This window comes from Topomyia yanbarensis, chromosome 3 (assembly GCF_030247195.1).
Source record: "Topomyia yanbarensis strain Yona2022 chromosome 3, ASM3024719v1, whole genome shotgun sequence".
In the NCBI taxonomy this organism is placed as follows: Eukaryota; Metazoa; Arthropoda; class Insecta; order Diptera; family Culicidae; genus Topomyia; species Topomyia yanbarensis.
Genome location: NC_080672.1, coordinates 307830489 through 307845706, shown reverse-complemented (window position 1 = coordinate 307845706; position 15218 = coordinate 307830489). Strand labels below are relative to the sequence as shown.

The following is a 15218-nucleotide window of genomic DNA, read 5'->3' as shown; positions in this document are numbered from 1 at the left end:
GTCACTAAGAACTTTACCCACATATATTGTCTAAAAGCACTCTATTGTGCTTTGGTTCGTTCTACACTCGAATATGGCAATGTAGTCTGAGCACCAAAATCAAAATGATATTCAACGCATTGGAGCTATGCAGCGCAAATTTGTTCGTTTCGCACTTCGTCGACTCCCATGGAGGGACCCACTGAACCTACCGAGCTACATAGATCGCTGTATGCTTATTGACCTCGATCTCCTGTCTGTACGCCGAGATATTTCGTAGACCGTTTTCATTGCCGATCTACTGCAATCTCGAATCGACTGTTCCGAACTTCTACTACTTTTGGACATCGACATTCGTCGTCGTAGTCCTCGAACCCATCCTTTCTTTCGCATCCCGTTAACCAGAACAAATTATGGGTATAACGGACCTTTCGTCAGTATGTGTCGTCTTTTCAATCGTTGTTCCAATGTTTTCGACTTCCATTTGTCCCGTAAGGTTGTCAACAAATCGTTTCTAAGATCATTATCTTGTTAGCTGTAGTCTAGTGCGAGTTCCTAGTTATTAAGATTATGCTGTTAGTTTTAATTGTAGTTATAAGTGTCGAAATGTATCATTTGGATGTCTGTTATCTGTTGATATAAAAGATGAGGAGGTTTTATGCCTGCTGGAGAGAGAGTTAAAGTAAAATTCAGCTCCAGCGGGCTTTTCCCTGCTCCCAAAAGAAACAAAATAAACAAAATAAACAAAATAAACAAAATAAACAAAATAAACAAAATAAACTTCTGTTTCAGATATCTAATGTGACATCCCCAGATACCTTTAGGCACTGGTTCACGTTTCCATGAAAATACGACTAACTCGATTTTCTCCGTGGAGAATTCGATATTATAAATTGTCCAATTGTCCAATATCTTGCAATTAACCGTGCAAATCGATAGCAATAGAGACCACACCGTCATCTGCGAGCTGCCTTAGCGTATGATATTCGTCAATGTTATTTACGTAAAAAATTTAAAGAAGAGAGCTTAGATACGAGTCCTAGGGAGGCCCATGTAGCTAATTCATGAGGTCGATAAATCACCATGCGAAAAATGCATGAATTTTTCCGACAACAAGTTTAGCAAAAAGTTGGTTAAAATCAGTGAAAGACCATGCTGGTGTAACTTCTCAGAAAGAGTGTCGAAACTAAATTAAAATCCCCCTTCATATCCAAGAAAACTGATGTCATCTGCTCTTCGTTGACATAGACCATTCGAATTTCTGTTGAGAGTAGCGCAAGACAATTGTTCGCCTCTTTGCTTTTGCGGAAGCAAAATTGTGTATCTAAATGTCTGAATGTGTGCCATTTGCTTCGACCCAATTGTCGACGCGAAATGAGATCATTTTCTCGAACAACTTCCGGATACAGGACAGCATTAGGGTTCGCAGTACCGACCCTTTTTGGCGAGAACCGGTACTACGGTACTGAAGCCCTCAGTACCGGTAGTACCGGTAAAGTACCGGTACTAGAATATTTTTTTTAAAAAAATCGAAAAAAGCTTCAAAGTGAAGTTGAATGCTCAAACTGATGACCTTATTTTCAGATAATTGATTTGTGCTGATCAAAAAACATGTTTATTGCTTTTAATTTACTTGCATGACTCATTTCAGAAGATATTTTTTGTATGCGGCACCTTCTTTTATTTCGAAATCTAGGCCACTTTGAAATCGATAACTGCTAAGCGGTGCAACTTTCGTCGACTTCAACAGATGGTAAATGTAAGAAACCCCATTAACAACAGTAAATCAAAGCGAGAACACCAGTAAATCCGAACAGGTTGCTCGCATTTCCACTCTTGCTTTTCTGTAAATTGGTTTCGATCTTTATGTCGTTTGCCTACTATTCTCTAATGCATACCAACGCTCCTTGCTTTCCTGTAAACTATGGAGTTTTGCAGAATTTTCCGATCACCAATAATTACAAATCGCCCAATTTTAACCAGTTCACCAACTCTAAAATTGTTAGCTACTAAATCGCTGTTCGTTCTTTTATGGATAAAGGTTTAAGAACAAACCAAATACAGACATGACTTAGACCATAGTCTTATAACGCGCCACCTAATGAATAATGGAAGCAAATCAGAATGTCGCGAATAAAAAAATCATAGCAAATTTTAACGTCTCTTACGCTATATGTGAGTATTTTGAAATTTAGTACAAGATTGTTAAAATTTAATTTCGACAAAATAGTGCAGGAATTTAAACATACCGTTCAGTACAACGCGAGCTAGTTAACTTTTAGAATTATTATGATGATGGCCCCAACTCATTTCCCCACAAAGGTGTTAGCTCAACGATTTATCCAGAAGGTAACTAATATAATTAAAAGTCATCTTGCCGACCGATATTTTGATACAGGTCTCCCTAGAGAGTTCACATATTTTTCATAAAAAATTGTATGGTACCGAAAATACCGGTACTGGCTTTTGTTCAGTACCGGTATTACGGTACCAAAAATGGGTCGGTATTCCCGGGATTTTCGGTACCGGTATTACCGGTACCACAACCCTAGACAGCATTGCAATTGGTCGATACGAGTTGTGGTCGGAGACACGTTTTTTTGGATGGCTATGACCTACACTTGCCTCCAGTCATGAGGGACCCTCAAGAAACTTATTAAATAAAATCAACAAGCGTCTCTTAGCGGAGTCTGGCAGATTATTCAACAAGTTGAATTTAATTCTGTCCAGCCCTGGGGCTTTATTATTACATGATAAGGGAGAAAGTGAGAACTCCACCATCGACAAAGCCATTTCGTTTGCGCTATCGTGAGGGGATGCGGCGCGGTAGATCTTCTGTTCCGGTGCGGAATCTGGATAAATCTTCTTGGCGAAATCAAACATCCAACGGTTTGAATATTCCACGCTCTTGTTAGTACTGTTTCGGATTCTCATAAACCTGACCGTGCCCCAAAGTGTGCTCATCGATATTTCTCTCGTTGGTCCGTCAACGAACCGGCACCAGTAACTACGTTTCTTGGTTATCATCACAATCTTCATTCGCGTTTCTAATGTCGCGTACTGTTGATAGCTAGCGGGTAGCCCGTCGTCCCGGCAGGTCTTATACACAGCGGCCTTCTCCGAGCACACGCCTAAGCACTCTTTGTCCCACCATGAATTATGAGACCGTCCTGTTTTTTTCAATTATCATTATGCTGCGTAACTAGACGGGTGAAAGTATTTTAATGTTCCACAAAAAGAATCTTTGCCCATAAAGAATGAATGTGAGATGTTTATTGACGAATCCTCCGAATGAATTCCATGAAAATTTGCTCAACCTGAATGTATCTCTGGTTCGAAACGAACAGATTACATCGATCCGAGAAGGCGGTTAAATTTTTTGATAAACATTTTGCGCTATCATGAAGATACAACCCTTGAGCACACTTGTGATTTTATTCATTCATACAAAAACGGAAAAAGTTATTAACAACCAAACACGGAGTGAAAAATCAACCCTGTACTGGAGTAGGTTGTCCGAGTTTGGTAAAATAAGTGAAACACATCAAGTACAACAGTGGAAAACTTTTATTACACATTACTTTCTAGTCTTTCGAACTTTATTAGACGTAGTTTAGGCAGCTTTAGTAAACTTTAAGATAATTTTTTTATTACTGATTTATCTTGCATATTTTTCCTTATTATCATCAATATTAGCATAATATCCAATATCGCTTAGAAAAACTTTAGTATTTTACGAATACTAAAGTGCACATACTCGAAATTTACAACTCGGCCAACCAGCTCCGTTCAAAATTCGACCAACCTACCCCAATGCACATTTTCGAGAACAATCACGATTTACAAAAACAAAAGTAAGGTTACGATAGAAACTGTTATACCATATTGTTGGGTTTTGAACACTATTTCCAGCGGTACCATTTTTTGTAAACTGATTCGTGTTACACACATTACTTTACAAAATCAGAAATTTACTCACCAGCACCACAAAAATCAAACGTGGTCCTGTACAAACGACAACACCAAAATACCTGAAATTACGTCGGTATATGAGCGATCTAATACCCGACCAAAATCACTATAGATTTCGCTACAGCGCATAATGTTGTTTTGTTATTGGTCACACATAAACAAAATGATAAATTATCATTTCTTGACATGTATGTCACAAAAGAAGAGAACTTCTATTGAAATAATAGAAAACATATCAATGGGTACCTATAGCCTATAGTGTAAATCAAGGGCCCTATTCTCAAAGTCACGTCACCTAGTGACTAGAAGGAAATTTTCTTCTAGTCAGTAGGTGACGTGACTGTAAGAATAAAATACTTATTAGCAAAAAATAGCTACTTATAAACATATAATTTTTCACCATTCTGTTGGTAAGCCATGGAAAAGAAGTTATTCGAAATTGCTTAACGGTTACTGAGAGATATCTATCCAAATAATAATTTAACCCATGTGGCTGAAACTATTGTCAAGTAGAACCGATAGTGACCCTGTTTATATTTGGTCGATATTAGGTCAGACCGGACTAAGTGACAATACATTGATTTCGAGAGAAACGCGTTTTAAGCTTGAATTGGAAAATAATTTTTGCCATAATTCTTGTTTAATGTTTATTTCAAATCTGGTAAAAGTGAAATGTAGCTGAAGAAATTCTTTATCTAGTGCTATCATTAACTCATTGATGTTTTGAGACTTAGTCCGGTCTGAAGTAAAACCTGCCATTTGAAGGTGGTGTGATATGAAGAGTTCAACAGAAAGATTGAATTGTTGCGTATTTATTAAGTTGTAACTTATTGTAAAATTTAATCATAAATTAAAATCTAAAATTTTTAGCATTGCAAAGCAGGTCTTGCCTCCTTTGCTTGTAGGTTATCATTGGTTGTCGAGAAACCAGTACCGCCCTATAAATTAAACAAACGTCAATTACTATCTACCGAGCGATGATAAGTTAGTAAAGTCGAGAACTTACCCTTTGCAAAGGAATTATATCAGTTTCAGCCAGTTTCTCATTAGATAAAGGATGAATCATATCCTTTTTAATTATTTTCTCCACACATTCCATGGTAACTACATCTCCCCTATAATTAATTACAAAAGCATTTTTGTACATTTGTATTTAATCTTTCCTAAAAATAAACCAACTTACGTTGTTTTCAACACAGCACAAGGCACGGCATTACTCAGGATATCATGGGTAACAGCGCACATGTAACGGTTTTCCTTCGCAATCAATGACTTCTTGTCTGATGGATCTTTGACTAGAGTGAATTTCACATCAATCAAATCTCGCACTTTTAACGGCCGGCCAGACATGGGGCAGTACACTTTACTATCAGGCTTCTCGATGCGCGCTTTCTTTGCTGACGGAGTCTGCGAAGGAACCCAAAAACTTGGCAATTCCTTACGCTTGCCAAGTGACACGTTCGAGATTGCTCCGCTGGTGCTGGGTATGTCTTCTACAAAATTTAAGCACATTCAAACAGTACTCCACATTGCTTTTCAAATATCCTTACAATTTGTACTCACCTGAAGCATTCGATATCTTACTACTGACAATATTTTTCTCAATCGAAATGAATTTATCCAGCTGTTTCTTGGTTTCGTTATTGGTTTTCTCAGCTTGCTCTTCCTGGTCCTCCTTTACCTGACGCTCGTATTCTTTCATTTTCCTGGTGTAATCTTTCTTTTTTGTTATTACGTATGTTAAAATTGCTTCCTTATCAAACAAGTAACCATCCTTCCTAAAATGTCAGGGAATCGGAGAAATAGCTAAAAACTTTTAAGAAAAGCGCACTTACGTGATAACCGGATTCCGACAGGGCTGCAGCGTCAGCGAACAGCAATCAAAACTTTTCACCGAATCTTTTCCAAGACGACGTGACGATGTCCCGAAACCGGAAGATTCCGCATCTTTCTTCTTCTCGTGGTAGGTGTAAACAGCTCCGGCAGTACAGTTGCGTGCGTGGCGAGTCATTTTACTATATGCTTACGATGAAATTATGGAAAACAACTCAGTTTTAATGTTGGTTTACTATTTTCCTGAAAATTTATCTAATAACTGCAGCGAATAGAATGTTGACAAACAAGCCATCGAAAGTGACATGCACATGACATATACATAACCGCGTTGCCAGTTCTCAATCATTAAATTGAATTATCCCGCCTCTTTCAATGTTGCCCGCCCGCATGATGTTGATGCGCAACGCGTGCAGGAACGGTCAAATCTTGGGTATAATTCAAATTTAATACTTTTTGTTAGACGCTGAATTATTTCAATTTTAAAATAATACTTACGCAATTTTTGGAAAAAATATGATATGAAACCACTTCCTGTGGATAGCCACCATTCGATAAATAGATCGATATATGACAGAGTACAGTTCCACCTTCTTATTTTTCCAAAAATCGAAATTTGTTTTATTACTTTATCTGAAAGTACAACTCCTTGAGCATATTTTTGCAAATTTTTATAGAGATCCGACAAATAGATCGAAAGATACAGCACTTCCAAGCTCGCTTCGTCTACCAAAAGCAGCAGTAACTAGAAATTATAAACTCGATTATCTCGAAATGTCGTTTTTCCAATAATGGTTTTTCCGTGATCACGATTGCCAATAAACCACTCAACCGATTTTGTTCATTTTTTTTTTCAATTGATCGTGATTATTTTTTCGTTTCTCATACGACTCCTTTTGTATGCACAATTTTTGTGTCGTAGATGAGAATTTTTAATACAATTTTAATGCTTAAAACAGAGATTTTTTAGGAATGACGTTCCCAAATGCATGAAAAAAATTATTATTTATTCAACTAATCGTTAAGATACGAGTAATACTCACATACCAATGGAATTGAACATAAAATCACTACATCGGTGCACTTTCTTGTGCATACAGTATTAAAGCTTCTAAGCTCTGGAACAGTAACCCAATAGATCGTGTAACTGTGGCCCTGGCTACTTAGGATCAGTGTATACCTTCTTCCAGTGACTTTATACTTACCATATAATTTTCCTTAAAACAAAATTATCTTGAGAATGCCTCCTCGCGAGAAATGGCTGTCTGGCTGTATCGAGCGACAACTTGAAGAAAACGTTGTTTGATACACTGGTGGTTTTTCGTTGGAGGGCCAAGTCGGTGCTGGTGTATATTGTCGTGAAATGAGATTAGACTAATCTCGTTCGCTTAGAAGATCTTTGCGATTCTGTGTAGCTCACAAGGGATTTGCGGTAAAAGAATTTATTTTTGCCGTTTAAGTTGCATTTGAATGACAATATCTCTTCGGGGGTGTTGTCGTTCTGTTATCTCAATATCCCCTTGAGGGTGTTGATATATCCGCTCAACGAGAATTGTCTATTATTCCCTTGGGATTGAAGAGTACTTCCGTATTGTCAATGTGCTCTGTGTTATTTTCCTTATACTTAACCTTACTACTTCCCCAATCCATCCCTTCAGAGAAATGGTGAAAAGACAAATTCCGGTAAGGTACAAATCTCCGATCAATATGGGGAGCGTGCCATTTGAGCCACTCGCTACTGATTCCTGATTCTTGATAGGACCACAGAAGGAACTCATTAAGAGCTGTGCAGAAAAAAATGACCTTACCTATGATGAGCCACTCTCATAGTGCTAAATACTGCATGTAGGACAACATAAATAATATTTCGATGGAGAGGCGTAGTCGATGGCTGTTGTAATAAAATAACACATAATATTTGAAATAAATGAAGTATTTTCCGTATAATCGAAATGATATTAAAAGGTACATATACATTTTTAACTTTTCAACGACATTCAATTAGATAGAGATTACTGAGTAGGGAAAGTTATGAAAATTTAGCGTCATTGTACTAAATGACAGCAAGGATGTGAAATATACAGACCGGAAAACTAGAAGTGGCAGGGTCATTAGAAACAGCCCTAAAATCTTACGGACTAATCTTTTGTCTTCTACTAGAAGGAGCCGAACTTAGGCGGTTTTACTACGAACCCCTTAAGTCCACCAACATATCTCAAGACAAACACAAACTTGTCCCTCTTTACCGTGAGAACCGACCTCGTTCCGACAGTAGACGTTGGAGTACGTCAAAATGTATGATTCTCAGATACGATATAAGAAGCATAATGTACATGCAGAAACGCCATGTAGTGCCGGCTGAATAGATTAACATGAATATTCTGAAACATCTTTATTTTTAGAATTGATGGGTGAAGGACGTTTATGTGACTGCAAACATCCATTTGAAATGAATATATTTTATTCTTTTTCCTCTTTCTACAATATTCTGGATGAAAAATTCCGTTTGTGTAATTCAGGGGCGTTCTGAAATCCAATCACACAAAAGCCGATAGTTTTAATTGTTAAGCAAATCTTTGAAAGGATTTTAGGTGTAAATCTTTTCTACATAGGGTAATGAGCCTACGTTCGTCCTGTTTCTATTATTACTGTTGGTGACCAACCCTATTAGCATTGTCATCCCCTTGTGCTCAGTAGCGCAAATTGTATTGCTACCCAGCGGAGCTTCTGCTAACAACGGCTTAGCAGTGCGGCAAATAAGTACACTTCACTACACAGCTTTACCTGCGGCAGAACGAATCTGGCATCGATGAAATCAAGCCGCGTCGAGTGCGGAAGAGCTTATTTTAATTATAAATGTTAACGTCTCCACCGACTCTCATTTCGTTTTGTTCGCGCACGAATTGCATGCATTCGAGGACCACGAGCTTAGGCATTCCCTCTGCATCACCGCACGTGATACAGAACGGCGAACTTGCGTAACCGACCCTTTGCTGATACTTTTTTGAAACAGCCATGACCAGACAAGAACTGCGTCATGTAGAACTTCACCTCACCGTGCGCTCTGTTCACCCACACCGACAGGCATGGAATTAGTCGATGGGACCATCTACCATTTACAGCGTTATCCCACTGATACTGCCATTTGCTTAATGTGTAAGCTCGGGCTCGTTTACGGACTCCTCTCGTGCCTCGATCCCTATAACACTCGCTATCTTCTTGGAGTAGAAGGTTTATGGGAATCGTTCCAGCTATCAAGTGAGCTACCTCTGACGAGATCGTTCGATACATGGTGGACATGTACGTGCTGTTTAGCCCGAATGTGTTCCTCTGAGGTTCTATGGTAGTTTTATAGCCACTCATAAAACTTAGATTGCACTTGTAGCATGCTATAAAACTTCAATTGTTACTTGGGTGAGTACCGATGTGGAGACACTCGCCAATGATCGCTTTTTACTGCTGATGATCGCGTTGGGCATGATCCGAGATTGTGCCGAGATCACTTTTACGGCCCTCCCGCATGCGTTGTCGATGTGGCTATTAAAGCTTAGTCGGTCATCTATCATCACTCCCAGTTGTCTAACTTCCCGCTTTGAGTTGATGATAGACTTTAAGTTGATGATACACACCACCTTTCGGTTGCTTATCAAAACCATCTCGGTTTTGTGGTGAGCTAACGTCAGCTTCTTCTCGTGCATTCAATCTTCCACAACATCTATCGCCTCCGTTGCGAGTACTTCTACTTCCTCTAGTGATTCGCCGATCACTAGGAGCACCACGTCGTCCGCAAAACTGACAATCTTCATGCTCAGCTTCAGCACTCCGTCGTACATAGCATTCCACAGAGTTGGGCCGAGTATGGAACCCTGTGGAACGCCCGCTGTAACGGTTACACTTCTTTTTTTTTCGGCGTCAGTTTCATAGATTAGTTGCCGGTTCTGGAAGTAGCTCCTAAGAATCCTACAGAGGTACTCGGGAACTCTCAGACTGTGCAGAGAATCGGCGATTGCAGCTCAACTAGCGCTGTTGAAGGTGTTTTTTACGTCCAGTGTAACCACTCCGCACTATTTTCTCTTCTCTTTTGCTTCTGCGCAGCCTCCATAGTTTTCACGACCATTCGTATGGCGTCCACAGTGGATCTACCTTTCCGGAAACCGAACTGCATATTTGATAGGCCATTCTCTCCCTCCGTGTATGTTGTAATCCTGTTAAGGATTACTCTTTCAAGCACCTTGCCGACTGTATCCAACAGGAAACCGAAGAAATGGCCAAGTATCGAAATTAGAGTCACACCTGTTTCTCATATATTGCTGAGTCGATTCCCACAATCTTAGTCTTAAATGAAGGGTATAGTGTTCGCATTGATTGCTACCGTGCTTAAATTAAATTAAACGAAGTATTGGTCCCGGAGTCCCGTGAATTTCCCATATATGTTGCCTTTCTCCTATAGAAAAGTTATGCAATTACTCTGAAAATTAACTCCTTAACAGAGGACCGGAATGCCGAAACTCTAACACCATTCGACTCACCTCGTCAATCTCAGCAAATGAATGTATATCTGTGTGTGTGCAGGGCCGTCGAGAGTCGCGGCGGGCCCCAAGGATAGATTTACTGCTGGGCCCTTCTAAACTTATTTATTTGAATTTTAGTTAGAAGAATTGTATACATTCAACTGTTCAAATCAAACTGTTTCTGCTAAACTTGCTATGGTTACGGGTACGCGGATACCCTTTCGGCCTGTTAAAAATGTACACAATGGTTAACAACGTTATTAGAGGTACACGGATCTAACTCGTGTATTAGCACTTCTATTGTGTTATCGCTAGAGGTACTGAATTCTTGTTGCCACATTCAACGATATATTTCGTTTCGCGGAACTAACGCTTCTGCTTGGTTAATAGTCTAAAGAATAATCAATATGCTGTCTAACATGGTGAAATTGTAGGGTGTAGATATTGATCATCTTTAGCTACATTTGTAAACTTGATATTTTTTCCACTTCTCCAACACGTGAATTTTAAGGACATATCTCGAAAAGTAAACAGGAATAGAGTTTGACACACTTTCTACTTTGATCGACACTCATTATTGTTCATGTTCAACATAGTAGGTTGGGGCAGGATATTTTGCTTCTGCGGTTTTGTCTAAAGCGATACACGGGTAGATTTATCTACTGGTAGCGGTGGATCAGTTTTTAGCTTTTGTTGTAAGCAAGATGAGAAGGTAGCAGATATAGCTCGTCATTCTCGTTTAAAAATATAAAATCGAAAAGATTTTATATTTATATAAGTTTGTCGAGAAAATTTTCTAATCAGAATTTTCATTTTATTTTTTTGGAAAGCAATGGATGTGTTAGTGTAAGAGCCGGTTTTGATACACTGTTGGAATATGTAGTAACTGACCAAAATAAAGATACAGAACGCAGTAATAAAGAATCAGACACACATAAAACAAATGCGAGTATATCGGTCAACCGACTGCTGGTGCTGGTGGCTGAATTGAACTGATTTGATTTCTTTATTTCGCACATAACAATTGGGTTCTTATAGATATCATAAACATCTTTAGCAAGGCCCACTATTATTGTTCTATCTTAACGCAATGCATTTTAAAAAAATACTTTAAAGTGCTATAAAAACACAAATATACAAAAAATATTCATTTCAATTACCGGTTAATTAAGGTCAGTCTACCTTCTCATCTCACTCATAGTCGAAGCTAAAAATCGTTCCGCTATAGATACACGTCAAAAATTAGCCACACTGTAGCCGAGTTGTACTGCTATTGGTTTCTAGACAAGTTGTATAAGACCAGCTATTCGAGAAATTAAACAACTTGCTTAAAGTGCAGAAGGTGCTCAATCTGGCAGGAGCTAATACACTGTAATTACATCATATCAAACATTAACCAAGAACAGTCATTCGTTCCGCGAAGCACCCGCCAACGATAACTACAGCATCTCCGGATATATATATATATATATATATATATATATATATATATATATATATATATATATATATATATATATATATATATATATATATATATATATATATATATATATATATATATATATATATATATATATATATATATATATATATATATATATATATATATATATATATATATATATATATATATATATATACAACGGCTCTAGACAGGTGCGCTTACATGATTTATCTCCGCTCACTCCTGACATGGTGATAAAAAAATATGTCAAGATACGAGGAAGTGGATCACTTAACTTTGAGGAACATTTTCCCGGGTATTACCAACTCATTTCCTGTGGTAAGAATGCTTGTCAACAAACAATTTCCTATTTACATAACTATTCTATGCAGATCAACCGATGTTCCTGATAAGATCCCCGCTAGTGTTCTTAAGAGTAACTGTACCACTTTTGCAAACATCCTAACCAAAGCTTTTAATTTAATAATTCAAACCGGCAGGTACCCAGACTGTTTAAAAATAGCCCGAGTAATTCCAATTTTCAAAGCTGGTGATCCAAACCAACCTTGCAACTATAGACCAATTTCAACATTGTGCGTTTTCAATAAAATTCTTGAGAAATTGCTCATCACTCGACCACTCGAGTTTTTGAACAAACACAACATAATTTACAACTACCAGTATGGGTTCAGACAGGGCTGCAGCACTTTAATTGCAATAACCGAACTAATTGACTCCATCATTAGTCAAATTGATAGCAAAAGAATTGTTGGTGTCCTTTTTCTGGACCTAAAAAAAGCATTCGATACTCTGGATCACTCAATCCTGCTTAAAAAGTTAGAATGCTATGGTATCAGGGGATTAGCAAATCATATTATTCGTAGCTATCTGTCGTATAGGAACCAATTCGTATCTATTGGAGTCTCGTGTAGCTCTTATAGACCAATAGAAATAGGAGTGCCCCAAGCAGGGATGCCAAAGGTACTGGTAAACTACATTTTTTTCGGTATATTTACATTTGCACAAGCCGTACAGCCCGCTACAGCGACACATCACTACAGCTCTTGCCAGAACGGTAGTCAAACCGAGTACATTTTCCCGTAGAGAAGTAGAATACATTTTTGTTTTGCTGCTGTACTCCGACTGCTCGGTGAGAGTGTGACGTAGTAAAGTTTGTTCTCTCGCTTTGTACACTTTTCTCTGCGTAGTCAAAGGGAGAGGCCCGCACACGAAAGCGATGATGCCGGTCGTGGCGTAAACGAACCGCATTTATTACCGTCGTTCGTTATTGAAAATATTGAATAGATTAAAAATATTAAAAAGTGTAAAATAAGGAAAGAGAAGCTGTACCGCTCGCGTCTGGTGGCTGTACTGGGGGCAGTATTTCTTTGTCATGTTACTGCTTTGCTTACAGACTGCCGTACAGCGCTGGGCGTCCTGCAGTAGCGAACGACAGTAGCGTCAAAAGAGAAATGAGAATGTAGGCAGAAAAATTACAGCCGCAGAAAAGGTAGGCATTTTGCATCCTTGGCCCCAAGGCAGTAATATTGGGCCACTGTTATTTTTATTGTATATCAATGACCTAGGTAGACTCGGGTTAAAAGGGACTCCTCGTCTTTTCGCGGATGACACAGCGTTGTTCTACCCTAACAACAACTGCCTGGATACGCGACATTGAATCGGATTTAAAAACACTAACGACGTATTTCAACGAAAACCTTCTTTCCTTGAACCTATCAAAAACTAAATATATGCTGTTTCGTTCATCTAGAAGAGCTATAGGCGTGCATCCAGACCCAAGAATGGGACAGTCTGTAATTCAGGAAACTAACTGCTTCAAATATTTAGGACTTCACTTAGACCCCACACTCTCCTGGATTGAGCATATAACATCTATAGAGAGAAAAGTTGCATCGTTATGTGGGGCTATGCGTAAAGTATGCTCTTTTGTTCCCCAGCATGTACTTCTAAAATTTTATTATGCGCACATCCACTCATTGCTGAACTACCTTGTATCTGTGTGGGGCCGTGCCAGTATCTCGAATCTGAAAAAGCTACAAACGCTTCAAAACAGATGTCTTAAAATTATTTATAAAAAACCATTTATGTTCCCTACTATTTTGTTATACAATAATAATGCCCATAACATTTTACCTTTGCTTGGGTTGACTAACTACCAAACAATAATATACATCCACAATGCTTTGCATAATACTATTGCTCATAATAATCTAGAATTTACAACAGGCATTCGAGCTCACAGCACTAGACAAGCCAATCATTTATTATACTCCAGAGTATCCACGAACCTTGGTCAAAGACGCATTTCTTTCATCGGACCTAAGTTATTCAACCAGCTTCCTACTGATTTAAAGCAAATAACATATCGCACTCGTTTCCAAGCAAAATTGAAACTAATTTTAAAAAATAAAATAGGAGAATTTTTAATATAAACTTCGTTCACCACCAATCGAGCTTATTCCTTTAGCTATAATTGGTTAACAATTGATAAATGCATTTTTTCTAGCAATTAGTAATAAATAAATTTAAATTATTATGAGCTTCCTGCAAAGCTACGATGGGACCCTTAAAAGGATTTTTTTCCGCTGGGTACTCGCCGTAGCTTCTTGTCAAATTTTGTGTTTTGTCGGTCTCGTATTGTTTTTTTTTTGTTCTCAGCGTTTCCGCGATTCGTAACTTTGTTTTGTTGTGCTGACCTTTTTTTGTACGCTGAGAACTGATGTGTCCACTACCAGGGGGCTCCGTTTGTGAGCTTTTTGTTGTGGGGGTAAGAAGCGGGCTATTAATAAAAAAAATGTAACCTCTCATCAAATTCTGCAAAAAGACACTGCACCACGGAAAACATTGCACAGAAGTAGCTTAGAAAAGTCCGCCCACTATAACCGTAAACAATAGATACTTTCCTTGTGGCAACCCACAAAAAGCTTCAAAAGCAAGATTTACGGGTCTTACAGGAACAAAAATTCATTCAATAAAAATCGTTCTCAGTATCTCCAAATCAACAACCGGTACCACCAACAAAGAATCGAACGCAGAAGAGGACGGATACGTCCGTGCGCTTGCATTCCTGTTCGGCGCGTATTCCGTTGATTCAAACAATAAAACTCGGCTTTTTTGATCTAGTACATAAAGTAGACAACTCCCTTACAAAAGTTTTTTTTTTTTTAAAAGTCAAATATCAAATAAAGTTCTGGTATCCACAACAGGAGTTCGAATTCTCAAGTTATTAAATTAAAATGTCTTTCGATTTTTTTCCGCTTTCATTATATGACTATTTAATAAAATGAATAATTACAAATAAATCACCATTTTTATTGCTCTTTTGTGAATACGTTTTCGCCCATCTTCCGGGTCATTCGCAAGATTGCTGTTGAGCGAGACGGTCGCAGCGGTGCTAAGCTAACAGAGAGCAATTCGATTTGGTTGATTTACAACGGGTGTGCTGGTCGAAAAAA

General features: G+C 38.3%; 1 protein-coding gene across 1 annotated transcript; it reads right to left on the bottom strand.

Moving 5' to 3' along the window:
- Positions 1–4747: 4747 nt before the first annotated feature.
- Positions 4748–6081, bottom strand: LOC131689562 (nitric oxide synthase-interacting protein homolog). Its single transcript, XM_058974752.1, has 5 exons — positions 5787–6081; positions 5515–5729; positions 5135–5444; positions 4958–5066; positions 4748–4889 (listed from the first exon to the last, which is right to left on the bottom strand). The coding sequence occupies exons 1-5, from the start codon at positions 5960–5962 to the stop codon at positions 4818–4820; spliced, it is 882 nt and encodes a 293-aa protein (XP_058830735.1). The 5' UTR covers positions 5963–6081; the 3' UTR covers positions 4748–4817.
- Between the last annotated feature and the right edge of the window lie 9137 nt (positions 6082–15218).